The sequence below is a fragment of the Solea senegalensis genome, linkage group LG20 (genome assembly GCF_019176455.1).
Source record: "Solea senegalensis isolate Sse05_10M linkage group LG20, IFAPA_SoseM_1, whole genome shotgun sequence".
Taxonomy (NCBI): domain Eukaryota; kingdom Metazoa; phylum Chordata; class Actinopteri; order Pleuronectiformes; family Soleidae; genus Solea; species Solea senegalensis.
Genome location: NC_058039.1, coordinates 8190933 through 8218832, shown reverse-complemented (window position 1 = coordinate 8218832; position 27900 = coordinate 8190933). Strand labels below are relative to the sequence as shown.

Here is a 27900-nt window from a genome sequence, read left to right as displayed (position 1 = left end):
TTTGCTTTCTACCCGCTTGAGTGCTTGTCTCCTCGGTGAGCGTCCTCCTCGTGCCAGTCATTCCTCGGACTCGTTCCAACTCGCTGGAAATCGGACGTTGGAATGCGCCGCAGCCTCCACCCTCCGCTACGCAAACTGCGTACAGATGTTTGGCACTAGTTAGGGCGGAGTCGCGCTTTTTACGTTGAAATTTCCACATCCTGTATTCAGCAGAAACATTGACAGGCGCAGCAACCAATCAGCTCCGAGAACGTCTACCGCTCGACCAATCAGAAGTTCACAATCCCGGGACGTTTGTGCTCTGTCTCGCTCGGTCCCAGTACTGTACTGCTCAACATTTCTGTGGAAATCTTGACACAGCAGGACAACAAACAAACAAAGTGTACAGAGAGAACATAGTCGCCGCTTTTCACGGTGAGTAAAGTGTGTTTAATTGTTGTTGTTGTTTACTAAGCAAAGCGAGATGAACGAAACTTTAATTGGGCTGTTCCTTCGAGACAAGAAGCGCCTTCTAGTTACTTCCTGCTCTGACAAGGCCGAGATCCCAACTGAACACTTTTAGCCCATTGCTAATATTGTGGTTGTCAAAGTATAACGAATTCAACGAGTGCTTTTCACTCGTGGTTACGATGCAGTTCACCGTTTGTCGTAGATATTTCACTTATCATTAGCGTAACTGTTCCAGTTTAGATTCCTCAACGTGACACAGAGCTACTGACTGTACCTCACTACCGAGTTACACACCACTTAGCCTACGTATAAGTATAAGGCGTAACATGAAGACGTATAATGTCGACTTTTCGTTAAGACGTTAAAAAAAACATCATCGTTTATTTTGGACATACACATAACAACGTGACTGAGAACTGTCCCTTATGGATTCAACATAAATGACAGAAGAATGATGCACAAGTGCGCCTCCTTCTTTGTGCATAAGTTGTGTCATTATCTGTATGGTACTGGTCATATTTTTTTACATTTTATTATTCCATACTGTTATAGTTTGCTGGTTAATCCTACAGTAAGTGATCAATTTCTCTCGGGAATGTATATTTCCTCCACATTAAGGTGTTTTAAAATCGTTTAATCATGATTTATTTGGCTTTTCTGCCTTTTCCCCATTGAAAATGAACGGCGACACGCGAAACAGGTAATGCAAGTGTTAAAGGAGTAAATTCCAATTCATCTAAACTTAAAATTAACATCAACGATATAAATATACACTATACAAAGAAAGTGAGTTTCAAGAAGAGACTTAAAACTGCAGTTCATAACTTTTAAACATAAACAGATGTCTGTTACATTCAAACCTTTTTTAGACACTCACCTCAGCTCCACAAAGCTATTTCTGCATTTCTGAGAAAAGTTGTGTTGTTCTGCACTGCTTGGCAGAACATGTTTTCAAATGATGGCTGCAGCACACTGTAGAAATACTTTCGGAGGCAGAATAACAACAACAACAGCAACAACAGTTTGCCTGTTTGACATAGTCAAACTGTCTGGAACAGCAAAAGCCCTGTCACCTTTTGTGACAAGCCTGAATTAGTATCATGACTTCGTTGTTATCAGGTGCCCTAATGTTAACATGAAAAACATGGCAACTCAAATGGGGAATAGGAAGCGCTGTAGGGTGTACTTACAGTAACAGTGACCGAAATTAACTACTTCTCCATGCACTGTCTTCAAGTTGGCAGTGTGCAGGAGTGCTGCCACTTATTATTATTTTCATCATCCTTTGAATTGTTTATTATTTTCTTGATTAACTTGCTTGGTCCATAAATTGCAAAAAAAAAAAGATCTGTGTTTTCCTGAAAAGCATGCCTTGGTATACTACAAATATTTGTAGAATATAGGTGTCTTTGTCATAGAGAGTCAAAGAAGCCATACACTATTTACATTGAACAAGCTGAAAAAAACTGGTTCTATCTCATTAAAATACAAGAATAGTTGGCAATTGAGTCAATAATCATTTGTTTGATTGCAGCCCTAGGCTGCACTTCTCTGAACTCCTGTGGCGATTATCATTTCCTGATTAGCCTCCATATAGTACTAAATGTACTTACTTTTGTAGACAGTTGACACACTAAACACTACACATGGTCTGTGATTTGTCCAATATTATTTCATTTATCTACTCTATTATTAGCAGAATGATGAAAATTGTTCCCCTCTTTTTATCTGTGTAAACCTTTTGGAAAATATGTTAGACACTTGCTGAGTGGTGCAAAGCTTCGGTTTTGCTTCTGCTTTAGCTCTGTCTGTTTGTCTGTCTGCGTCTCACGTGATAATGCGACTTGTTTAGGGAAACAAGACATGATTATTTCCATGAGCTCATAATGTGTTCATTTGTTTTGATTAGTTTTTAATCTAAACTGATGGAAAGAAAAAAAACATATTATAATGTCACAGGTCTCAAATACATTTTGTTACAACCAACATTTAAAACCCCCCACATATTAATTTTAGAATGATCCACAATATATAAAATAAGAACACATCACAAGAAGCTAAAACCGGCAAATAGTAGACTGATTTTGCCCAGTATTTTTTTTAACTTATATTCAATAGACTGTCAAATGTTTTTTACTATCTAATATGCATGTTATATATGATAATATAACTCTACCTCAGTCATGTGATCTTTCCTCTCTTTTCCACCAGGGTTGGGCCTCCCTGCCCACCACACTCCACCATGCCTTTGGTGACAAGGAATATAGAGCCGCGGCACGTGTGTCGCCAGACCCTCCCTTCAAGCGTTCGCAGTGAGCTGGAATGTGTCACCAACATCAGCCTTGCCAACATCATCCGCCAGCTGGGCAGCCTCAGTGAGTGTGGGCTCTGTGTGGCTGGGTATCAATACTGTTAGTCATGACAATATGGTGTGAATGGAACTGTGTGGTGTTTTTGTCTATTTGTGAAAGATGAATATGCATCTGTTCTGTGTATGTGTGAAACAAATGCTAATCATAAACCTGTGTGCGTGTCTGTGTTTTAGGTAAGTATGCAGAGGATGTGTTTGGGGAGCTGTTTATCCAGGCTGGGGCATTTGCCACCAGAGTTAATACACTTGGAGAAAGAGTGGATCGTCTGCAGGTCAAAGTCACCCAGCTGGACCCCAAAGAGGAGGAGGGTAAGTACTCCCACATCTCACTGTTGGTGTGTTTCAATCAGCCTCTTTTTATGCACAGTTTTGTTACACACAGCAGGTGAGAGGAAGAATGTGTGGTCTGATGAAACCACAGCATTCCTTCAATTAGTGCAAGAAGCAAACATCACTACAATAATGAATTTAAGCAGCAGCAACAAAACACCGTATATGAACATCTGTTGGTGCTCTCTGAAATGTGCATTTTCTTTTATTGTGCCATACAAGCCAATGGCAGCCTCGTTACTGTTCCTTCTCATGCTTGTTTTGAATACAATTGATATTTGTTCATATTCTCTCTGTCTCATCTCTTTGTGTTTCTCTCAGTTTCTCTCCAGGCCATCACTACCCGTAAGGCCTTCCGTAGCAGTGTGACCCAGGATCAGCAGCTGTTTACCAGACCGTCTCTGCCAATGCCTGTGCAAGACACCTATACAGTCTCTGATCCACCTCCACCTCTAAACCAACTCAGCCAGTACCGGTAAGACTCGGCAGACACCTAAATACCCACTCAGAGCTTGTATCCAGTCACTGAAATATAACATGCAAGGAAGAGAAAGCCTCATCAAACAGTGGGTATTAAATGAAATAAGCTTGGACTTCAGTTGAATCCAGAGTGGATAAATATTTTTGGTGACAAACATGACGGAAATCTTGAGATGTACATTGAAATGTTGCCAGACTACTTGGGTAAAATCCTTTATATTCATAGGTATGATGCCACATTATTTGTATTTAATTACTAACTCAAATGATATAACTCTTTGCCACAAATCAGTCTGTGTGTATAAATTATGCATGCGGTATACATTACAAAAGTATGGTTAATGAGGAAACCCAACCACAGGGAGGCAATAATGGTGAGTAAAGTCTGTATACTTATTAACCACAGCAGTGGCATCAGTGATGCAGACTGGCAGAGTATAAGCTTGTCCAATTATAACATAAGATTATGTCTTTGACTAGTTTGAATGTGAATGTGTGGTTGTAATTTGACAGTGGCAGTTCTGACATGCACACGAGGTTCAGACGGTGTCACAAAGGATAATAGCTTGTCTCTGGTGAAGGTCTCTCATGTTAAAATGAAAGAGGAAATTTTATACCTTATTCATGCAGAGACACATTAGGCAGATAAATATTTGTCACTCGCTGTCATTTATGTCTGTTGCACATGAGAAGTACACCTGGATGTGATTATAATGGTTGAAAATGTTTGTCTACAGGGACGATGGAAGAGAGGCCCTAAAGTTTTACACTGATCCCTCTTACTTCTTTGACCTGTGGAAGGAGAAGATGCTGCAGGACACCAAGGACATCATGAAGGAGAAACGCAAGCACAGAGTGAGACACATGCACTGAGTCACTGAGATAAAATACATAAACACCGGTAATATCAAAATAAAAATGCATTCATACACAACACTCAATACGTTTTTACATCCTTTCTGAGTAGAAGGAGAAGAAAGACCACACAAACCTACGGACACTTAATCCCCGAAAGATCAAGACCAGGAAGGAGGAATGGGAACGCCGCAAGATGGGAGAGGAGTTTGTGGTACCAAAGAATGATATGGAAATGATGTAAGTTGAGGAATTGATTGAAGTGAATCGAAGTCTCTGCAGATTAATGGGGTGTGCACCGGTGCAGATATGTGGTCCTCCACAGCTTTAAGAGGCCTTTAAACGCATTTCAGCAATAAAATCAAGTTAATGACTTAATAAATTCTTTGTTTCTTTATCTAGTTAACGTGGTAAAAGTACAGAATGAGTACTCACATGACCAGCCTCACTCTCCCCTCTCTTATCAGCCAATCAGTACACAGTGGTGAGGATGGTATGTCCTGTCTGTAATGTTCTCAGGGGACTGGGTGTAGCGATCTGCTGTTAATAGCAAACTGCAGTAAACTAATGTGTTGATTATATTTTTGTTGTTTTTATATTATTGTACGTCCCATGATGTAGCATGAATGTGTAAAAGAGTCGTATACGTTTGGTTGCATGAGCAGTTGTTGAGGATCGGTTTTAACAGTGATTTCTGGCATGTTTTTGTCAGATTGAACCAAAAAAAGTCAGTGTTTGTCTCTGCTGTTTCATAAGCATTCATAGTACTTCCTCTTAAATTGTTTTATTATAAATGTAGCTGAGAAAACAGTGTAACTGTAAGTGTGAAAGCAGTTACTGCCAGCTTTTGTGTATATCTCCTCACGTGGAGCCACGTTTCACAGACGACCAGTGGGATGCTTGTATTTTGGGCAGATAATAATGTGTTTAAACTTTGTTTAAAGGAATTCCAATGAGGGTCTGAATGGCAGTATTGGATCTGGAGATGGCTTCACTTCTGAAGGCCTCGAGCTGAGCACTGGCTCCTACGCTTATGATCCCAGCTCCCCTCTCTCTGGGCCTGGCTGCGATGATATGCTGCCTCCTCCACCTCCAGACATGACGTAAGAAGCATCATGTGAATAAAAGCCTCGCACATACTGCCAATGCACATGTTACTCACCTACACATCTTCTCGGGGTGCAAAGTGGATCTCACACCCACTTTTCACTGTGAACAGGTGCTGCTTAGTGTTACACGAGATCCACACTGGATCACGCTTTTCATTTAGGCACACATGATAAATGATGAGAGTGTGAGATCCACGGCTGTATACTGAAGAGTCTGTGCATTTTAGCTGACTTGAGAGTAGAGTTGTGTGAGATATATCGTCAAAGATAATATCGTCATTGTTGTCGAATTGACATTATGTAGTATTTAAATAACTTTGCTTAACTGATGAAACATGCACTAAAACTCCACACATTCCCTGAATGTGTGTGATACAAGCTCCTCTTTACTGCAGCAGTGAGCACGATTTGGTGTCACATGACCACTAGTGGGCCTACGTGGTCACTTGACCTATTGCTACCATCCTCCCTGCCACACATGTTAGCCAGCCCCCGCTACTAAGTCTTTAATATAGTTTTTTTGTTTGCTCTTGCTTGTAGGCTGCACAATTTTACATTTACAGCAGAGCGTCTGATTGTTTACCCAGAGTTCAGTGTTTCTGCGCTGTACTTCTGGTATAAGTCTTTGAATATTTCATTGAATGCTAAAGTTGAAAGAAAATAACAATTGTTCTCCTGCAACATTGTGTCCATTGTTATAATCTGTAAGCAACAAATGGTGACATGAACAATTAAAATCCAATTTTTTTAAGGATATCGATATCGTAATTATCGTCAAAAAGAGTTTACAGAAACAGACAACAGACATGCTCCTTGTGTGAATAAACACAACTGTGTGAGATCTCTAAATTTACTCTCCATCACTTAAAGGTACCATGACGGTGGAGCACCGACCCAGAAGCGCGTCAGCATGCTCAGTCCAAACCACCCGCCTCCTGCGCCCCCTATGGCCACTTCCCCTCTCAACTCCCGCCCCAACCTTGCACCTCCCCCTGCACCTCCTCCCCCTCCTCCACCTTCTGGTTTTGGTGTTCCCCCACCTCCACCTGGCTTTGACACCCCACCATCTCCTCCTCCCTTCTCCTCATCTCCACCTGCTCCCCCTCCTCCCCCTGCCATGTCCTCTCTTTCTCCTCCTCCACCTCCACCAATTCCTGCAGGTGGTGGTCCTCCCCTCCCCACCGCCCCCCCCTGGCCCTCCTCCTCCTCCATCCTTTAACTCTGCTCCCCCTCCTCCCTCTGGTGGTGGTGGCTTGGCACTTGGCTCTGTTCCTAAACCACAGCCAGAACCAGAACCAGAACCGGCTGGCGGTGCTCGCAGTGACTTGCTGCAGGCCATTCGACAAGGTAACATGTTGACATGTTTTAGCTGGAAAAACGAGTTGCTACTTGAATATCGCTTTGTTCAATTCACGAAAATCAGAGCAGTGTAACAGTCAATCAGCATGCACCTTGAAACCAAATAAGCTGAATGGTACTTGGCTATCATTATTTTGATTATTTACACCTGTGCAAAGTTGAGCCTCTAGTAGATTTGAAATGTGAGTGAGCATTACCACATGACAAACAGAATATTGTATAGTCCAAACCAGGGTTGAGAACCTGAAGGTGAAACAGGAGCAGACAGGAAAGGAAGCAAAATTTAACAATAAAGTAAATATTTATAATATGAGTGAATTATATATTTCGCAGCGTATCGTGAAACAGAATGATTGTAGCATTAAGACTGTGTTGATTTTCTCAGGCCTACATTCATCCTAAATGTCAAACTAACTCCCTTTTTAGGTTTCAACCTGCGAAAGGTGGAGGCACAGCGTGAGCAGGAGAAGCGTGATCACTTTGGCAATGACGTGGCTGCCATCCTGTCCCGTCGTATTGCTGTAGAGTGCAGTGACAGCGAGGACGACTCTTCAGAGTTTGATGACGAATGGTCAGATTGATCCGTCTTCCCTTTTTCACCACGACCGGCGCCCTTGAGTTTGTCCTCGGCCTTAAACATTGTCAGAATATCTGTGCCGCGCGTGTTCTGTCTTTGTGCGTGCGAGTAAGCGAGAGAGTTTGAGAGCACGTGTACGTTCCATAATATGTACACGTGGCCCGTTACTAACCACATTCCTTAGTTCATTTAATTTTATTTATCGGAAATGATTCAGTCGGATCAGAGGTGTTTGAAGATGAGTCTGCATGGTTGTGTCCCAGTTTATCATTGGTCTCACTTGATAATGGGGGCTGTTATTGATGCGAGGTTGTTGTCTAAGGTGATGCACATGTCCCTGCTGCTGAGTTGCGGCGTAAACACATCACATCTCTCCTTATTTAGTGTCTTTTAGAATCAGGTGCCTGTTTGCTGCAGGCCAAGTGCCAGATTTTATATGCTTAAGTATATCATGGCAAAGGATAATAGAGCGAGGGAGAGAGCACGTGCTCACACACTCACATGCAGTTAATCTCTTCTATACACAGTATTTGTATGTATCTCTGTGAAAACACAGAAATTCTTTACATCTTCCCATTGTCCCTTATTCATATATTATATAGATGTTAAGTCACATTACATATTGAATCATATTTACAAAAGAAAGCAAATGCATTGCCATTGAATCCCTTGTTTGTTTGTTTTTTTAAATCACTTTTCCGCCCCCCGTTTTTTATTCTATTCTTTTGTGGTTGTCCTGGGAACAATTGACTTGTGGAAGAGATGTAATTGTGGTGTATTAACAAATTGATGAATTAATAATACAGTATGGCAGGGGAAGTATTTGCTGAGATAGTAAGAAAATAAGCACAATTATCTTTTTTTTTTTTTTACTTATTTCTGTTGTTTTGCTTTCTGGTGTTTATATGTAGAACCTTTCTGGTTGTGGTGCTACGGTCACTGTGGAGATTAGGACAGTCGTTCAGTAGTTCAGTAGTTCAGTAGTTTTATCTTGCTGCCTTGATGTGTGTATTTTCTATTCCCCATGTCATTGTCAGTGTTTTTTGGTTTGTCCACACTGGTCACCAATCAGCTTCCCCTAAAAAGGAAATGCCATTAACGTGTCAAACGTAGAACTGACTGATTGTGTCGTGTAGACCACTGATATGTCAAGTGCCTTTTTATTTTAGGTCTGCCTCTGTTGAAGCACAATCACACACCATGCTTTGCCAAAGTCCTGCTTCTCTTGCCTTAAATGTCTAAATGATGATAGTTATTTCAATAAAAGAGTATATTACAGTGATTGTTTAGATGGTTTCTCTGTGGGAAAGTTTGAACCATGTGGGTTTTGTTTTGTCTTAGATAAGAGTTTCCCAAGAATACCAAGCGCCCACTAGCCTTGGCTGCGTGCTTTATCTATGACTCATCCTCTTAATTTCAGTGTTGGACACTACCTTACTGTGCCCAGTATTATGTGTGTAAGCAGTGTGAAAATGAACTGACTGGATAAAAGTAAAAAAAAAATAAGTAGGAGGAGAGAAAATCCTCTCGTGGTTATGCAAGAGGCTTTTGCATCCTCGTTACAAAGGCTGCTTTGTGGACTTCAAAAGGAAAGCAGTGGGTGCAGAGTGATGAAAATAACGTTGAAGACTGGTGGAGCTGCAAAATAATTTTAAGATAGAGGAATAGAGAGCAGTGTTCTATTTGTAATTGAGTTAAGGAGTGGGAGAAGGGGAGACAAACACACTAAAAGCCTTGGCAGCAGTGAAGAGAAGAGGGGCGACATCGTGCAGTAGAAAAGAGCATATTCTTTATTCATCCATATAAAACATTCATCTCAAAAAGGTTGTGCAACATGAATTTATGGTCAGTACCTTTCAAAGTGCCTTTGACAGCATGTGCAAAATAGAATCTCAAAGATCTAGAACACCGTTATCTAGACATTCAAGTAAATAAAAAGTGGCCTTTGGATCTTATCTCGGTACACTGTGACAGGCTCACATATAAAAAGTAAAATCCATCCGTTCTTTCGCCTTAAGTGCAGATGGTCATTTAAAATCCACTTTTTTTTTTAAGTACATATGTATATTGCTCTGAAAGAATTAAGAGACCACTGCAATTCTCTATTGTTGTACTAGTAACGGGGACATTTCAAGAAAACTCATCTTTTAGTTTTATTATTTAAACCACTTAGCACATTTTTGGCAAAGTCAATAGACACTGGAATGAAAATGGCATTCATGACAAACATGTAGAGATGCCGATTGTCACTGTCCCTTACGTTTCTCTGGAGCTGCAAATATACATATAACATCTTTTTGATTGTTTCATTCTGGGGATTCGGGGGAGCTACAGTTCATTGGGAATGAGGCACAAAGTACACACAATACAGTACGTTTTTTTTCTTTTTTAAATCTCTGTTCCAAGACCTCGGCCTGCCAGGACAGTCCAGTACATTCTGATCTGCAGGAGGACATCTGCTCTCAGAAAAGTGCTGCCTCTGTGTGTGGGAGTGTGTGTGTGCGTGTGTGTGTGAGAGAGAGTGAGGCTTCATGTTCTGGATCTGGTCCACAGTCAAAGCAGCTATGTGTGTGTCTTGGCACACGATCAGTGATATGTCTAGCATAGATTTTATTTTGTTTTATGTTGGTTTGATTTGTTTGGCAGTCTACACATCGACTGGATGGTGTATGTGTGTGTTATTAGTGCATCTGTTGGGGCAGCAGGCCTGAAGCAGCACCTTGCGAATGTCTTTATTTCTCAGACTGTAGAGGATGGGGTTGAGCAGGGAGCTGCCAGCTGCTGGCACCAAGGTGGCATAGGTGTACAGAGGAGGGCTGGACGCGTCTCCGAGCAGCCCCCACAGGGAGAAAGGCATCCAGCAGCCCACAAACACGCTGAGCACCAGGATCAGGCGAGAGAAGCCCCTGCCACTGCTGTGTTTACTTGCATATGAGTGGGTGGCTGGCAGGAAGTGCCTCTGGGTAGCGATGGCGTGCGCGTGCCGCCTCGCCACGCGGCAGATCCCGGCATACAATTGCAGGGTAACCATGACAACCACCAGGAAGCCACCACACAGCAGCGAGAGGTATGTCCGAGTCAGAGGTCGGGCTACAGAGCAGGAGTCTGGCTCCCCAAGGCAGTGCCACCCCATCGCTGGTCCAGCACCGATGACGCACGCGCCCAACCAGACCAGCAGCAGGAGGATGGCCGCCCTGCGACGTGATTGGCCCGAGCCGTAGGTGAGGGCGTGGCTTAATGACAGGTACCTGTCCAGAGCCACGCCCATGAGGCTGCAGAGTGAGGCGGTCAGTGATGTGACCAGCAGTCCTGAAGTGAGCAGCTCTGACCAGTCACTGGGCTCCACACAGAAGAGGAAGAGGAAGTGGAGGATGAGGGCAACACCTGCCAGGAGGTCAGCCAGGCCGAGGCTGGCCAGCAGCAGGAACACGGGGGCCCGCAGAGACGGGGTGGCCAAGATGGTGGTGACCACGATGGCGTTCTCAGCAGCAATAAGAGTTCCCGAAACACACAGGGCCACGCCCCACACAGTGAGGGGAGGGACCTCATATGATGATGATGATGATGATGATGGGCTATCCAGCTGGTCCACAGGGAAGAAGGGCTCTGCTGCACCTGACGACTCATCCCAGGCCAGATCAGAGGCGTTCATGATCATGGCTGGTCAGCTGTCACACAAACACAACCTAAGAGAAAGAGAGAGAAAGGTTGAAACATGCTTGTTATTATCTCTGATGACGGATCAGTGCATCAACACAGCTTCTGCTTCACTAGAAGCTGTGGTTTCAGCCACTGGAGGCCGGATGTGGCATCAGGGAGAAGATGGATGACTGTAGACCTCATGGTGTAGCTTGTGGTTTTTTTGCTCCTTCATTAGTGATGTTTAGTGAGAGATATTTTTTTTAATAGTATTTGGACACTGTGTAACTAATTCAATCCCATTGTTTCCTGGATGGTGTTTATTAAGATTCAGTGTATAAAAACATAATTTGTACTAGTATTATTGAGTAATTTAATAACTCTCTTCCAGAGGAATCTCGGTAGGAACAGTCTGATCTGATGTTCATCAACACAGTGTTTAACCCTGAGGACAGACTGTGCATGTACCCTGCATGCACTGCTGCATGACTGGAATGGCAAAGCCTGCACACTTAATTAGGCTACACAGGAATATGTTACAAGCTTAAGATGCTTGTTCTCACAGATGTGTCATCCTCTTGTTCTTTACATGTCAAAATGAACTGCTTGTCCAATCAAATGAAATACCAAATTATTTTTTGCTTTGCTGCTGAAGAGGGGATTTTTTTTCTCCGCCAGCCTCCTCCTCTGTGCATCTCAGAGAGAAGAGGTATATCCCACATCTTGTATAACAATTGCAGGTTTGCTGCACCACAGATGATGTTCCCCCAATAACATACAGTTATACAGATGCAGTATATATATATTTATATATATATATATATATATATATATACACATATATGTGTATATATATATGTATGTGTATGTATGTATGTATGTATATATATATAGATACGTATATGTGTGTGTGTGTGTGTGTATATATATATATATATATATATATATATATATGATACACATACATCTATATATGTAGAGAGAGTGGATTATTCTTACCTTATTAACGCGATCCCGTGATGTATTTGAATGACTTATATTATAAAAATCCAAACACAGTGATGTAAAAGAGGCGATGCTGTCCGCTGTGATGCCCGGCGCCAGTTTAAATTGTAGGACAGTCCTTGTATTCGCCGCTCCGTGATCGCGTCTTCATCAAACTCTCGCCCGGCCTCTCTCCTCTTGCATGTCTTTTGCCTTCAGTCTCTTCTGGGCGCTTATAGGAGGCAGAATGGATGCTCCTGCGCGCGGACCCATCCACAAGAGAGTCTGTCTGACGTCAGCGACTGGGAGCCTCCGCCAATCGGGAGCCGGCGTTTAGGATGCGGGCATAGACGGGGTGGGCATGTACGTGGAGTAATTTCATTCAGAAAAATGCGGCATCTCTGTGGCCCCTCCCACTGCGGCTCATTATTAGCTGCCCCTTGTTTCTTATACTAAATAACCACCACCATTACAACCCCCCTTCCTCTCCTCTTCCCGGTTCCCACACACAGTTTTACTGCTTATTGTCTCATGTGGTTTTCGGGCTGTGGGTTTTGTGGATTGGATGTGGACAAAGCTCAGGAGAGGCGCTGTCCACGGTGCTGAAACGCATCAGGATGACTCACGGGGAATGAATCACTGACGCTCTTCAAATGGACAGATGTGCAGCAATAAGGAACGACATAATTCATTCACTGCCTGTTTTTTGTTTTTTGTTAATTATTATTCTAAAAAACGATTAGACTGGTTTGGACAGGATTGGATGTTCAAAATTATACCTAAAAAAAAAAAGTCGACTATGACTTACATGCAACTGGGTATGTACTGTACATAGACAGTAGACATTATATAACCCTGTAAGACATATGCTGAAACACACAAACATTACCCACAGATTAAACCCATTTTCTGACACCGTTTATTCTAAGCATACGTGGTCTAATATCATCCCATTTCATATTCCTTTTATGTCATGCATTGATCTGCCTGTTGCATGCTTTTAGTAAACTTATTTAAACAGGAGTCCAGCTGAGCTCTTACTGTAACACTACAGCAGCAGTGGGGTGTGTGGTGGTGGTGGTGGTGGTGGTGGGGATTCGTGGCTTCCCCGCTTTGATAGTGAGCGTGGGCGCTGCAGGAGGGTGTGAACGTGCTCGCGCATATCAATGCTCTGCTGTCTGAGGGGAACGTCGCCCTGCTCGAGCCATATAAGGTTACTCTTCCTGTCCTACGTCATCAAGAGACTCTGAAGTGCAGCACTTGGCACACTTGGAGGTGATTTTTTTTTCGTCACCTCTGATAACATTAGGTCATAGGTATTTATAAACTGTGATTCCTTGTGTAATTAATATCTAGTTGTATCCAGTTTGTTATTCAGTTGGACCGTGGACATGTTATTATGCCTTTATTTGCACTAGTACCAACAAGTCTCCTCACCACAGGCTGTAAATGCAATATTATCCACTCGTCAGTCACTCTTGGCAGCAGTCGGATCTTCAGTGGGAGGAAATCGTGTCCTCGTGGACTGCGGAATATCCCTTTGTTATTTTACACATTTCCTCCTCAGTCACACTAACACGCCAACACTGCAAGCTTCTCAGTGTCTGAGCAGACTGCGTGTGGGAGTTGACATGAGAAGCGTCGGTGTGAAGAGTGAAGCAGGGGGAGTGATGGTGAAATATTCACTGAATGAAGAGTGTGTCGTGATGCTGGACTCGGGTCACCTTTATGCAACACTTTCAGTTACTTAACTCACAGTTGCACGTGAGTGTGTGTGTGTGCAGGGGCGTAGCTGCAGCAGGAGGTGATGACACTCTCACAAAAGAGTCTTAAGTGAGGGGGAATTTGAAAAATGTTTGCGGCAACATTTTCATTCAAATAGAATTAACTGATTTTTTGACTTTGAGAGGGTTCATAGAGGCTGAATAATGTTACATTACTGTTTCAAAGTTGGTTTATAGCAGGGGTGTCAAAAAATGTTTGGAAATTATGACATTCTCGAATGTCTTGTTTTGTCCACAAATCAAAATGATTCACTTTAAATGATTTCTTTGTTATAAAGAGCAAATACATTCACATATAAGAAGCTGAAACAATCAGAAATCTTGTTTTAATGATGAAAAAAAGCTTCAAACTGACTACTCGATTAATCAAAATAGTTGACGATTAATTTAGTAATGATTAATAATCGATTTATAGTAAGTAACTGTTTCAGCTCTAGTCCAGTATAGGCTGCCTACAGACGAACACACAGTAAATGCTTCAGAGCACTGAATATTGTTTTATAGTCATGAATGAATCTCAGTCTGAATCAGCAGAGGGAGGTGCACAGAAATAGCAGTTTTGTCACATGCATCTCTACGTGCAGTCCAGTCAGTGACATCTAAACCTATTCAATTAGTGGCAGCAAAACTCAGGACTCCTCCCAAACACGGCCTTTGCATAGAAAGGATGTTAATGCTCACAAACGCTCACTTTCCTTTCAAAGTGACTAAACAAAGATACTTATTCGCGCACACTTCGTTAGACGCTACACAAATGGAGGGAGCAGACCCAGGACCACCTCATTATGAGCTTAGCAGTGATAAATAATTCCTTGCTTCAAACTGGGGCATTAAATACCTTCTCTGAGTTATTTTTCATACATAAACTGAAATATACAGTGCCGATCCTCACAGCCAGTGACCCATTTGAGGCGATGATAAAACGGATGCCCAGGCCAATTTACACCACATGGGTTCTGACCTAGTTCCCATGCCAACCTCATTTATATCAAGAGCTGTTTTAACACTTTTTTTTTCTTGTGGCAGCCCATGGACAAGAGGAAAGGAATTGGGCTCATGAGGTCATGGGCTGTGGTGTCCCTGAGCATGGCACCTAATCCCCTATTGTTCTGCAGGGGCAGATAAGTGCTGCAGGACACTATCACTAATTATAACACATACAGTATAATGCCCTGATTGTGTTGATAAACTGTCTCAGTGAGACATTTTAACTCATTTTAGTTTGAGTCTAGTAACAAATAGTTTTTGTTGGTCAGAGTTGATGGGGATCTGTCAGTGAGTCCACCACTTTGTCCTTTTCTAACTCACCAAGTAATGAATAAAATTTGGTACAGATATTTGAGGGTAAAACACGTTGACACTGTGACATTTCCTTTATTTTGAGGTGTCCCCGAGCCCCTGCTTTCAACCCAGTTTCAACATCTGTGCAATCCTGGAAAGTTTTAAAATATCAATGGACCAACAAATTGAAACCTATGCTGTTGTAAGGACATCGGTGTGAATGCACTGGCTGCTGACATAAACACGTGTCAGTCTGTCCAAACAGGTGTGTATTTCAGGAGGGTTGAGGTGGGCCAATTGGTTGCCAGGGAACCAAGTTTGGGTGTTGCTCATGTTACACAGATCTCTGTGCCTGCTGTCCTTTTCTTGTTCTCTCTGTGTCCCAGTCTGGACATATATGTCCATTTGCCACTGCTGGATGCTGTTTTGGGGACATACCAAAGACATTTTTTATTGAAGACTTTCTTTTTGTCGTTGATAACTCTAAACTCAAATCACCATCATCTCCAGTCGTCATTTGCCAGCGTCGGTGCTCTGTGGTTGTCAGGATGCAGCAGTCAGTGATGAAGGTGCTGTGCTCAGCACTGCTGGTTCTAGCAGCTGTGTTCTCTGTGTACTCTCAGACAGGTAAGACTGCGTCCTCTTACTAAACAGCTGTGTTTTTGTCTCGTGAGAAACCAGCTGCTGTCCTCCTACACTTTTGTATCCCTCCTTGACTCCACTAGAGCCCGGTTTGAGTCTTTCCACTGTAATTTATCTCCTCTGATTTGCTGTGACGATGATTTTGTTCCCCTGTATTCCGTACAAACCAAAAACAGGTGAAAGTATGCGGGGTGAATAAAAATCCTTGTCTTTGACATGAATCCTGTCATTTGCCCACTTACTTTTGCTAAATCAGACACGGTATGACGAGTAAGATGTCTGACAGTCATGTGACCTTTAAAGTGTTTCTGTGGGAAGATAATTGGGCATTGAACATTTAATTGGCAGTGACTGACACTTTCAATTGACTGCCAGTTTTACCCTCCTGCAGATTGCTCTCAAGCTGAGTCATGTGACCTATGTGTCGGAGACTCCGTCCTCAACCTGACAGGCTGCGTATGGAAGCTTTGCCCAGATGGTGACACACACACAGACACACACACACACACACACACACACACACACATTTGCACTTCTTTCATAGTGAGGATCATAGTCATAATGTATTCTCTAGCCCCTTTAACCTTAACCATCACAACTGAATGACTAACCCTAACATTTACCCTAACCTTATAGCCCTAAAACCAGGTCTTAATGTCCTCACTCTGTATAGTTTTTTTGGTCCTCACAAAGCCACACATACACACACACACACACACACACACTGACCTCTGACAGTAATTCAATCATCTGAGTTACTGTAACATAAGCTTCCCTGGTTTGCACAAGATGGCTGAATTATTTAGCATACTCGGAACACACATGACATGCGCACACACACACACACACACACACACTAAAATGCCCTTGTTTCTCCCCTCAGATAATGACACAGGCCGGTGTGTGGTTGATGAGGGCGACTCGGCCGACACGTCTGTGAACTGCAGCTGGACCAGAGTTTCTGAATTGTGCTCAGGTACAAAATTCGGTCTGAAAAGTGACACAATTCTCTGCACACCCCAGTGATCCTCGTCTCTTTTTCATGCTCCATTTCCTCAGTGGTAGAGACTGTAGCCGAGGGAGGAGGGGAAGGTGACTCAGGTAAATTATAGCCAGCATCTCGTCACACCCCTCCCCTTTCCTTTTGCGTCACAGATTTATTATTCCCGCAAAGTCTGAGTGAAATTTCCCCAACACCATGCACTTATGTTCCACCATCAAAAAATAAATAGATTATGCTCTCCTCTACCTCCCCACCTGGTCTCACTTTAATGAAATATCAGCCACTGTGTCCTCTGCCTTTAGGTGACAAGAGCAAGTCATCCACAAACTTCTCCCAGGCCAAGTTTGACATGTCCAGTTTCATTGGAGGCATCATACTGGTGCTGTGTGTGCAGGCCGGTGGCTTCTTCGCCATGCGCTTCCTAAAATCCAAAGAGCAGAGCAACTATGACCCCATGTGAGTATGTGCATGTCGGTGTCAGAGAGCAGGGAATTTAGTATGTGTATGTATAAAATGTGCCTGCCAATGTCGGACAAGTGAATGTGAAGGTGCAATAGCAGCCTCTAGTGGCAGGAGTGATCAACAGCGGCTAATGGACCGTTGACCTTCAATCTCTCCAGACTGTTTTCACTGCCTGTCTGTCTGTCTGTCTGTCTGCCTGTCCACAATAACGCTCTGTCTGTCTGTCTCCTGCACAGAGAGCAGCCACAGTGAAGTCAAGACATGTGAAGGACAAGAAGATGAGGACACAGGACGTCAGAGCAGTGACTCATCGACTTTCTTTCTTTCTTTCTTTCTTTTTTTTCTTTCATGAGCCCCTGTCAGTTTTCTTTGCTTTAGTCCACACGTGTACACCTGCAGGTTAGCTGTGCTTTTTAAGAGGCTCTTGTTTGTGCGAGTGTGTATGTATAGCACCACATTTATATTTCATTTATAGACACTGTGGGGAGTGGAAATAATGAGAGCAACAATAAAAAAGAACGACTCTGATTGTATCACTGTAACACACATCTTAACTTAAACAAATTTAGCTAAGAGTCAGTTAGACAAACAACAAGCCGCTGCCTGTCGAGCCATCGAGTGAGCTGTGTAAACAGGAGGTCAAACTGGACTGAAGAACACTAAAACTAAACAAAATGAAACTGTAGAACTCACATTTGTCAGTACCACTGTATGTCAACAGTGTTTTTACTGAAATGTAAGTGAAATAATGTGTATCTTAAAGGTCCAATGTGTAAGATTTACGTGAAGCGGTTTTAAAAATGTCAGAAATTGAATACAATTTTGTTGTGCCGTCATCTCGATATATGAATTGTTTACATCACCACAGAATGAATCCTCTTATTTACATCAGGAGCGTGTTCTCTCTATGTTGGCCGTCATGTTGGACCACCATGTTTTTTGTGAGTTTTAGCACTCACTGAGGGCTACTGTAGGTTCTCCAACATGTTTGGAGGCAAAGGCTGAGGTGAGCTGTTCCTTTAACTTGTACTGAGTGAAAGTGTTTGTCTTGAGACCTTAAAGATACAGTCTGTGAAGATATAATGTTCGTTTAGTTACTTTATAATCTATACACTTATTAGAAGTAGCAGATGCTGCACTCCACTGCTTTGTACTGTGTGTGTTTTGAGTTTTTTTGAATTGTGAGGAGCTTGGATCCTTTTTTTATTGGTTGATTTGGTGGAGATTTCAGTTTTGATTTCAGCTTTAACCCTTTTGAATGTTCCAATTTGACGTAATGGACCCCGTTTAATCCCGTTAACACTGTCGCGTGGGTTGATGATGAGATGCTTGTTTTGTGATGCCATGAGAATGAAATAGTCTATAAACAGTACAGTAGATGAATAAAAAAAAAATACCGGTTTCACTCAGCTTTTGTGTCGTGTCGGTCCTTGCTTGCCAAACGGGGACATGACATCAGCTAATCGCCGCAGGAGATTTTACAGTACGTGTTTATCTCACAGCGGGGCGAGTGAACTTATTCGTCTGGGTGTCTCCACAGACATCAGGACTCTTGTGGTTCCCAGCGTGGCGCATGAACAGAGTGATGGTGGAGGCCTTTGAGGGAGCAGCAGGATGGCTGCTTGGATGGAGCAGTCACTGTCTGAGCCAGAACCTGCAGGCTTGAATAAGCCCACACAACTAGGCCGACTGTGGCCGCCGTCCAAAGCTCTTGACAAAAGACAGGACTGAATACAGTCCAGTCTTTTTTAGCTTCCCCCTGCAAACACCAACATATTTGCATTTTCCAGTGAGAGAAAGGAAATCCTCCCATCCCCCCCAACTCACACACACACACACACACACACATATCTACCACTTTAAAACAAGCAGAGAAGTGTCTATATGTGTGTGTGTGTGTGTGCAGGGTGACAGGTGCAGCAGCAGCAGCAGCAGTGGCTTCACTGTGGGGACAAATGTGTGTTTAGCAGGTGTGGACGGCCATAACAAGGAAAGTTACAACTCATCTCCACCCTGCAGTTGGTGGTAAAACATCCGTGTGTGTGTGTGTGAGTGTGTGTGTACGTGTGTGTATGTGTACGTGTGTGTGCGTGCACTGACCGTTGTCTGTTAGTCCTTATGGGGATGTTTGAGGCTCTGAATGGATCTGGAATGTTAGAATTGATCAGAAACTTAATATTTAGTTGATATACTATTCAGATTCAACGTGAGTGAACAGTGGTTAGGTTAAGGTTATACATTAACTGGTTATGGTTAAGATTAGGTATCCGGTTTTGTTGGTAACCTCTCTCTCTCTCTCTCTCTCTCTCTCTCTCTCTCTCTCTCAGCTGTCTCTAGAGGGCGTGTTCACTTCGTTTACTCAGACACACACACACACACAGGTCCACTGCATTCAGCTCAACTTTTTTTTTTCCACCAAACTTTCCTTCCCTCACATGGAGCTGACGGATTCTGTCAAATAAGGTAATAAACAGAGTTTTGTATGTTTGCTCCGTGTTCTGTTGTTTAAAAGTTGACTTAAAGTTTGATCTTTAGCGAGAAGGGAGAACAAAGTTGCAGTTGACAGGTGTTCACTCTCTCGCGCTGCTCATCATGAGGGAATTGCAACACAGGCCTAGTTCGTTTCCTTATGCAGAGCCTTTGTGTCAATAATGACGAGACGTTTTGTGTGTAAATAAAAAAGGACAGGATCATTTAGTATTGCTCGTAAAAAAAATAATAATTATGATAATGAACAATGACATGATTTACTGTGCGTCATGTACTCGACACAATACAATATGATTCTTTTCGGAGTTGAGGTGGTGCACTATTTGTATGAGATCCTGTTTGCCAGACTCCCAACTGCTGCAACAGGATCATTGCTTTGCGCATGCGTTAATTACTCAAAGGTAACTACCCTGCGGGCGGTCTGTAGGTCTCATGAATACAAACAACATGTCATTGTATGGAAGGATTTCACTCCATTTTAGTAATACAGCACCTCATTCTCATCATTCTCAGTGTGGACAATAAAGCGTGTTGTGTCATATCATTTTGAATTGTGTTAAAGAGCTTCTCAAAAACGTGTTCTCAGCCAACAAAATACCCTTATTGGGAGTCATTTTTTACTGTAAATTGTTTATTTAGAAAGTAATGAATGAACTATTTCAGATTACCAAATGAAAATAGAACATTTTAAATAAGACACACATGTGTTATGATCATGTTAAGGGATGGAAATGGAACATAGATACAAAGTGTGAGTGAATGGCAAAACTGTAGTGTAAAGCAGCTTGGACATTTACCAGTATAGTCTTGTACGGTATCATATTAGCAGCTTCAATGGTCAAATCTTATTTCCGAGCCCTTTTGTAGCCTTTTTGTTTAGTTAGACGTCAAACCTCATTAGAGAGCACTTGGTGCAGTAGGGGGACGTCCTCCTAGACCTCCCCACCAGTGGTCTTCCACCACTGATGACAATTGATTTCAAACTGAACTGTGTCCTGAAAGTACACAGTGGTTCCAAAAATAACACCCTACATTGTGATAAAGCTGAAAAATATACCTTCTTTGTGTCCTTGTGGCAACAATATCAGTATTACACCAGATTCAACTTTAAAATGTATTTGAATCAAATGATGACCCAAATAACGTGTCATTCTATACAGTTCCAATTATACGCAGTCTCTATGTATTTGTTTATGGATTGTGTTCATGTTTTCTTCTCTGTCAGGGATGGAGGGGCACAAGGCCGACTCTTTTCTTGACCTGAGCCACCTGACAGAACAGGAGAAATCTGTTATCCTCCAGGTCTTAGAGCGTGACACGGCGTTGCGTCGATGTGATGAAGGACGTGTAAGGTCAGAGGTGATTGTTTATCTTTGCAAGGGTAATTTTCTTTGATTTTGATAACAGTGTCCAAAGTGTGAGAAAAGGAGGGGGAAAAATGTTATTACTATTATATAATTATTACTGACCAGGTGACATTTTAGGCCCAAGCCCTTCTTCAGACATGAGTGTTCATTGGATAATTAATGAATCATTTCAGTTTTAGTGTCTCATGAACATGTCAAAAAACAGTATGCTAATGTATAAAGTAAAGTTTTGATGTCTTTCACATGTTGACTTATCTCTATTAGTGACTTTCTTAGATTTTAGACGTCAGATGACACCAGCGTGACCTTTGCAGACAGGAAGTTGTGACTGTTTGCTGTTTGTCACTGTAGCATTCTCCAGCAAACAGAGGCAGACCCGGTACGTCTGCGCAGCCTGTCGGGGAAATGGTTCAGTGAGGAGCGCAGCAAGCGCCACTACAGCCACAAGTCGGGTTGTGACCTAGTCCACGCCTCCATGCGCCACAGGAGGTCAAAGAGCAGAGGTCAGTTTGCAGATAATGCCCTGCTGCCACTACTTGCCTGTGGGGCTGTTTCCCCCTGTTGTTATAGGGATGTCCCAATGATGGGGTGTCTGGTTGTTGCCATAGGAACAGAAGGATCCCTGAGTGAACTGTTTAATGGAGAGATTGCGACACCACACAGTGACAACTCGTCTAAGGCAGAGAGTAAAGTGAAGGACAAGGAGAAGAAGCATGAAGGGTAAGTGAGGGCAGAAGAAAATCATAGTACTTATTGCAGGATTTTTTGCATTTCCTGTATTTCATCTTACTTGTGTTGCCAGGAATCAAGAAAATACAAAACCTAGAACAAAAAGTTACCTAATACAGGTCTGTTTGTTTCTTCTTTCTATACATTAAACTGTTTTCCGAATGATCATCTATACATTAACAAATCGTCCTCACTTGTAGGGTCTTGATTATACAAATGGTTCCACATCATCCAAAGGTATCAACATTTTTTGTCTCACTGTCTCTGTCTCTCTGTGTCCTTTTAGTCCTCTGTACTAACATTATAAACATTCTGTTCAAAGACTGCGAAAGGAGAAGTACTGGCTACTCAGAGGAGGCTGAGGTGATTATAACACTCATCACTAATGAATAGACAAACACTGCTTTTAACCAGTTATTCCACTCTCTGTTGAGGCCTGTCACTGACATAGAGTCAGCATATATCAGTCAGTATGGGTCTGATACTGGTCAAGATTGGATATCGGTCATCGGACAGAAAATGTAAAATCCAGTACAATCCAAAAATCCTATTCATCACATGCTTCACTAAAAATGGAAATACAAATCATGTTTTGGCTGTTTATTTCCTCTTTTTATTACACAGGTGGAGAATGATGTCTTTGAAATGAAATGTAATATATATATATATATATATATATATATATATATATATATATATATATATATATATATATATAATAATATCGGTATCGGTAGATACTCAAGTTTGGGATATGGGTATCGTCCCATCCCGAGTCATGATATGTGGTTACCATTGGATGGATGACAAGTAGTGACGCTTCCTCCTGTGTTAAGGATGACTTTGACTACTGCAACGGGGACACTGACTCTCTGAGCAGCAGCCTGACGGAGCCGGACCCAGCGTCTGTGAAAACCAGCAGCTCCAACAGCAGCCTCTATTCAGGATACACTGTATGTGCACACACACACACACACACATTTGATTAACTGGCCCCTCCAGTGATGTAAGAAGATGACTCAGCTAAGGACAATGACGTCGGTGCTGATCTTTGTCGTGCGTGTGTTGTAGTTCGGTGGAAGCATGATGAGTCTGTTCAGCTCGGGAGATTTTGGAATGGTGGAAGTGAGGGGCCGTATCCAGTTCTCATTGGTCTACGAAAACCAGAAGGAGGAGCTGCATATCAAAGTGTACCGCTGCGAGGACGTCGCTGCGGCGCGCAAGAACCGCTCTGATCCGTGAGTGATGGTGTCAATCTGCATATTGCAGCAGCGATGCCTACAGACAAAACCCAGTCATTTTATGCCAGCGTGTGTGCGTGTCTGTGTTTGTGTGTGTGTGTGTGTGTGTGTGCGCTTCACAGATACGTTAAAACCTATCTCTTGCCGGACAAATCGAGTCACAGTAAGAAGAAAACTTCAGTGAAGAAGAAGACGTTTAACCCGGTCTATGATCAAACACTCCGAGTGAGACATTCTTTTTACATCCTACATAAAGTGGTTGTCCCCATCAGCTACTTCTCCTCCCCCCTCCCCCCTCCCTGTGTCCCTGAGTTATACACTGCAGTTAGAGTTAAGGGAATTGTCCTTCAAATAAATAAAATCTCCTTCTTGGGGCTTATTGTGACATTTCTCCGTTAAGCAATGCGTTAACTGCCCGATTACATGCTTTTAGTATAAAATGAAGATGGGCGAGCTGCGGAGTCGGACACTGAACCTGTCAGTGTGGCACGCCGAACCCCTAGGCAGGAATGTGTTTCTGGGTGAGGTGGAGGTGCCTCTGTGCCACTGGGACTGGACCTGCACTCAGCCACTGTGGCAGGACCTGCAGCCACGGGTAAGAAAGAGGAGATGTAAATGACTGGTCAAAGATCGGAAAAAGGGAAAACATCAAAATACAAAAAGCCAAAATATCATATAAATGAATCTCTGAGTACAGACTTTGTTATAGAGTTGGGGCTTCATACTTACATATGAACACAGATGTGTTATTCACGGTTTGGTGGTTTGTTTTAAATTTAAAATCAGCAGTATTGGTATCAGACTTGGAAAAAGACTCACATAAATTAGCGTGTGTCATTTAATTGCCTCAGATTAATATTCAGAAAATGATGTCTGCAACTACTGTTGTTTAGCACCCGCGTGTTTGTATAACAGCACGTTTGGCAGCTTGGTGAAACACAAAGGATGCACCGAGCGAGGAGTGCCTTCACTGTCTGGGAGAGCTGCAGGGAGACTAAGACATGCAGTGAATATCAACTAAGGATTATATAACTCAAACTCTAATCTTTTCCCTCCTTCCGCACTTCTGCTGCCTCTCGTCTTGCTCCCCCCACCCCTCGTCCTCTCCCCACCATCACAGGTTCATTTGAATCCAGACTCCATTAGCAGTCGCGGGACCGTCATGCTCTCAATTAAGTTCGTACCCAATGGAGCGGAGGGTGAGCAGGACACGTGACGTCATGTCTTACCCTAATATGAAAATCGCCTCATACATGTTCTTTGTGTGTGTTAAGGTTGTGGTCTTCCGCTGACCGGAGAACTTTACATCTGGCTTCGGGAGGCTCATGGTCTCCTGTCCAATAAAGGAGGTGCTATAGACTCATACGTTAGAAGGTGTGTCCTCTCTGCACCATCATTACTCATCATCTGTTATTTGTCAGTGACGCCAAAGTGGATAATGTTTAAAGGTCCAGTGTGTAACATTTAGCAGGTGTTACTTGGCAGGAATGTAATATGTGTATGATTGCTTTAAAATAAATAATCTCTTGTTTTTTATAGCCTTAGAAGGAGCCTTTTGTGTCTGCTTTAGGCAACCGAGGTGAGCACAGGAGTCCTCTGTTTGTTTGACCATTACATGTCACTTATTCTTACACACTGGACCTTTTTTAAGTAACTTGCATCGTCGTGTTTGAATCGTGTCTACGGTGGGATCGTCCCCTAAATGTTCATCATGAAACTGACCCAGTTTGAGACTGAACTGACACTCACACGTCATTTGTATCGTGTCTTTCAACCTACAAGTTACATCCTTCCAGATGCTAGTCGACAAAGTGGTCAGAAGACGCGGGTGATAAAGAACTCCATCAGCCCCAATTTCAACCACACCATGGTGTACGACGGCTTCCACACCAGCGACCTGAGAGAGGCCTGTGCTGAGCTGATGGTCTGGCAACGTGACGGGTTGAAGAGGCAGGTCATGGGAGGGATTCGTCTGAGCTGTGGCACTGGTGAGAGTTTTAATACATTAACAAAAACACTGTGGCTCTAATATTTCAATTCCATTGTACGATTGACGAAGAAAAGACACTCTGACATTGTCTTGTTTTTTTTTGGTGACATTTCTGGTGATAAGTGTGGATTTCTTTCCAATATATATGGCAGTTTCTTTTTCTTTTTCTGTTTCTCGTAAATGGCTGATTTTTGCTTCCCCCTCCAACAATGAAATACATCACATCCTGTGGAGCTTAGCACTTTAGAGCCTTCAACCACTTATATCATAATAGCACAGCTGGAAGTCACTTTTGACAATAGAGGAACCTGACCTATTTTGTTTTGAATCACCTGAACACCTATAGTGAGGTAAGAAACACATTTTACATATGCTTTTGTGTTTTGCTGGCATCATTATTCTGCAGCAGTGAAAATGGGCAGGTTAATTATAAGTCTGATACTCTCCGTTTTGTGAAAGTTAACACTGTATGTAACTGTGAGGAAAGGATCCTGTCACTCTTTGTCTGAAAGCCTTTTAAGCTTCAGTGGTGTGTTGCTGAGTGCAGTACTTTGCATTGCACTGTGTTTTGTTCTGGTGGCATTTCAGGCATTTTGGATGGACATGTTATCAGAGCGAGGTCGTGGTGTAGGTTACAAGAGTGCATCGTGCAGTGCTGAATATCCTGCATTAGGTTGTTGTTGGGGATTACAATCCTCCACCGTGACTGCAGCATGACGTAAAGGTCGTATCTGGACTGAATATATGTATGTGATGCAATGAGACTTTGAATTGATAAGGATTGGGCATCCTCTCAAAGCCAAACCGATGACAGAATGTCGAGGAAGATGATAGACTACATTTCTCACACCGGCTGGAACAATGTTGTAGTGTATTAGTTGGCAAAATGGCAAATCAGAGTCAAACTAAACCAATTAAAAGGCCACTATTGTATCACGGGTGTGTTAACTATGGACACAAGTATTTTGCCACGTCTGTTAAATATTAAATTCAGGTGTTTCAATAAGGCTTTGGGCTCCATCTCTCCAATGAAGGACAATCAAGACATTTTGGACAACTTGTGGCAACAGTTTGAGGAATGCCCTTTTTTCAATTGTAACATGATTGTGTTTTAATAGGGACAGTACAGTTAACATAGTTCCAATACAAATAAGGCAACTGATGTGCTGTACATAGAGTTTATAGCTATTACTAGTTTGCAACTCTTGTCCCCAGTTGCGCATGAACAGCAAAATAAAATAAACATGATCAAACTATAGTAAAAGTCAGAAATACATGATTACATAACATATTAAACCTGCCTGACCTCATAAATGCTCTACACAATGAATGGGCTTGAATTCACATAGAAACACTTCAAAATGTGGAAGCTATTGTCGCTACAAAAGGGGGACTGACTCTATATTAAAGTACTGTATATGTATTTAAATACGTCATTACAGTCCCTGTTGGTGTAATGACCAGGTGTCAGAATACTTTTGTCCATATAGTGAATCTTACACTGGCAAAAGAAACGTTAAGTCCAGCCCCAAAATTGTCGTTTTGTGCAGTTTCATTATTCTAAAAGCAAGCAAACACACAAAAGAGCATAGAAATCTCCGTCTGCCTCTGACAAATCAAGCATTTTGTGCTTCAATATAAGGAACCGCATGTGCATGTACACAAAATCAGCTGTTAGTTGTTGGGATTGTTTGCACTGCCTCGCTAAGAAAGGTATCATTCTCTTTAGGTGAGAGTTACGGAGAGGCCGTCTGCTGGATGGACTCCACAGAGCAGGAGGTGACGGTGTGGAACTCCATGATTGAGAACCCAAACCAGTGGATTGACACAACACTACCAATCAGAACTAACCTCACCCACCGGTCCGAGTGACGCATCTCGTGTGCAAAGTTGTTTAAATGACGGTTGGACTGAAAGAACACTCAGCACTAAAGCACATTTAACCTCTAACTTCTCTGTAATACACTGTTCTGTTGCACACACACACATACACACACACACTCACACATACATAGTATTGCAATGTTTTGAGTAGATCAGAAATATTTTTACTTTGAAGCCAAATGCATTTTTAAATGTTTTTTATTTGTATGTTATTTCCCCAGGTCGGTTCTGATTCATTTTCTGATACTTCATTAGGGGGAAGATTATAGAGCTTACCTTTTTAGAATTTAATAACCGCAGATTTTAAAGCAATTGTTTTGTATTTATTTCAAGATTTGTCTGCCAATTTCAATCATTTTCAGACGGCAGTTTGTCAGGAAGGACTGTTGTCTTATTTACCTCACTACATTTAATTCTGAAGAATAATCACGTTATGATTGTTCAGATTTGTAGGTACCATTTACTGTAAATGGATATAGTTGTAAATGCCTGTAGTTACATGGGTTCTGCTTTTCGCATTGATGCGTAACCTGACTGCCACCATGTGGTCAGACCTTGTAGCTGTTTCGATGTATTCAGTCAAACTACATCCCTCTTCCACTTTATTTATCAAAATAATATAATAATATAAATGAAGTGTACAATCTGTCATATGAGCCAGAAAAGGTCGAGCAGATGAACGTCTGCCTGGTGTTACAACCTGAAATGGGACTAGAAGTGTATACTCAAAATAAAGTCTTGACAAGATTTAATGCTTGTTTTTTGTTTATCATTCACGTGTAGTCGACTAACTAAATGCTGCTAAGTTGCTGCTGCCACCTTATGATATACCTTTAGATGTACTATATATTAGGCAGTCATTGGAATAGAAAG

At 42.3% G+C, this 27900-nt stretch overlaps 4 protein-coding genes across 6 annotated transcripts; 3 read left to right on the top strand and 1 right to left on the bottom strand.

Annotated features, from left to right (window-relative positions):
• The first annotated feature begins 280 nt into the window (after positions 1-280).
• Positions 281-8809, top strand: wasf2 (WASP family member 2). The gene is given in 10 exon segments (XM_044052657.1): positions 281-414; positions 2662-2825; positions 2996-3130; positions 3473-3626; positions 4369-4486; positions 4599-4726; positions 5431-5589; positions 6466-6765; positions 6767-6942; positions 7381-8809. Coding segments are annotated over 9 exon segments (1458 nt in total). The 5' UTR covers positions 281-414; positions 2662-2692; the 3' UTR covers positions 7536-8809.
• Positions 8810-9298: 489 nt separating this feature from the next.
• Positions 9299-12387, bottom strand: gpr186 (G protein-coupled receptor 186). Its single transcript, XM_044052660.1, has 2 exons — positions 12170-12387; positions 9299-11217 (listed from the first exon to the last, which is right to left on the bottom strand). The coding sequence occupies exon 2, from the start codon at positions 11187-11189 to the stop codon at positions 10179-10181; it is 1011 nt and encodes a 336-aa protein (XP_043908595.1). The 5' UTR covers positions 11190-11217; positions 12170-12387; the 3' UTR covers positions 9299-10178.
• A 2767-nt stretch (positions 12388-15154) lies between these two features.
• cd164l2 (CD164 sialomucin-like 2) lies at positions 15155-18736 on the top strand. Of its 2 annotated transcripts, XM_044052182.1 has the most exons (6): positions 15155-15846; positions 16253-16339; positions 16745-16837; positions 16921-16962; positions 17167-17320; positions 17563-18736. In XM_044052182.1, exons 1-6 carry the CDS (start codon positions 15768-15770, stop codon positions 17576-17578), a joined length of 471 nt encoding a protein of 156 aa, XP_043908117.1. In that variant the 5' UTR covers positions 15155-15767; the 3' UTR covers positions 17579-18736. The 2 variants fall into 2 exon arrangements, with proteins under 2 accessions (XP_043908117.1, XP_043908118.1); XM_044052183.1 differs by lacking the exon at positions 16921-16962.
• A 940-nt stretch (positions 18737-19676) lies between these two features.
• Positions 19677-27779, top strand: sytl1 (synaptotagmin-like 1). Of its 2 annotated transcripts, XM_044051990.1 has the most exons (15): positions 19677-19789; positions 21042-21168; positions 21535-21686; positions 21792-21903; positions 21986-22031; positions 22113-22149; positions 22235-22275; positions 22749-22865; positions 22984-23150; positions 23276-23378; positions 23587-23748; positions 24274-24352; positions 24428-24527; positions 24936-25141; positions 26873-27779. In XM_044051990.1, the coding sequence occupies exons 2-15, from the start codon at positions 21044-21046 to the stop codon at positions 27013-27015; spliced, it is 1590 nt and encodes a 529-aa protein (XP_043907925.1). In that variant the 5' UTR covers positions 19677-19789; positions 21042-21043; the 3' UTR covers positions 27016-27779. The 2 variants fall into 2 exon arrangements, with proteins under 2 accessions (XP_043907925.1, XP_043907926.1); XM_044051991.1 differs by lacking the exon at positions 19677-19789 and having other exon boundaries at positions 21110-21175.
• Positions 27780-27900: the final 121 nt, after the last annotated feature.

Bases quoted from the DNA above. Each gene is read 5' to 3' on its own strand.
- gpr186 (XM_044052660.1), bottom strand. From the start codon at position 11,189: ATGATCATGAACGCCTCTGATCTGGCCTGGGATGAGTCGTCAGGTGCA.
- sytl1 (XM_044051990.1), top strand. From the start codon at position 21,044: ATGGAGGGGCACAAGGCCGACTCTTTTCTTGACCTGAGCCACCTGACA. The intron at 21,169-21,534 runs GTCAGAGGTGAT...TTGTCACTGTAG, and splicing joins TGTGATGAAGGACGTGTAAG to CATTCTCCAGCAAACAGAGG. The intron at 24,353-24,427 runs GTGAGCAGGACA...GTGTGTGTTAAG, and splicing joins CGTACCCAATGGAGCGGAGG to GTTGTGGTCTTCCGCTGACC.
- cd164l2 (XM_044052182.1), top strand. From the start codon at position 15,768: ATGCAGCAGTCAGTGATGAAGGTGCTGTGCTCAGCACTGCTGGTTCTA. The intron at 16,340-16,744 runs GTGACACACACA...TTCTCCCCTCAG, and splicing joins ATGGAAGCTTTGCCCAGATG to ATAATGACACAGGCCGGTGT. The intron at 16,963-17,166 runs GTAAATTATAGC...CTCTGCCTTTAG, and splicing joins AGGAGGGGAAGGTGACTCAG to GTGACAAGAGCAAGTCATCC.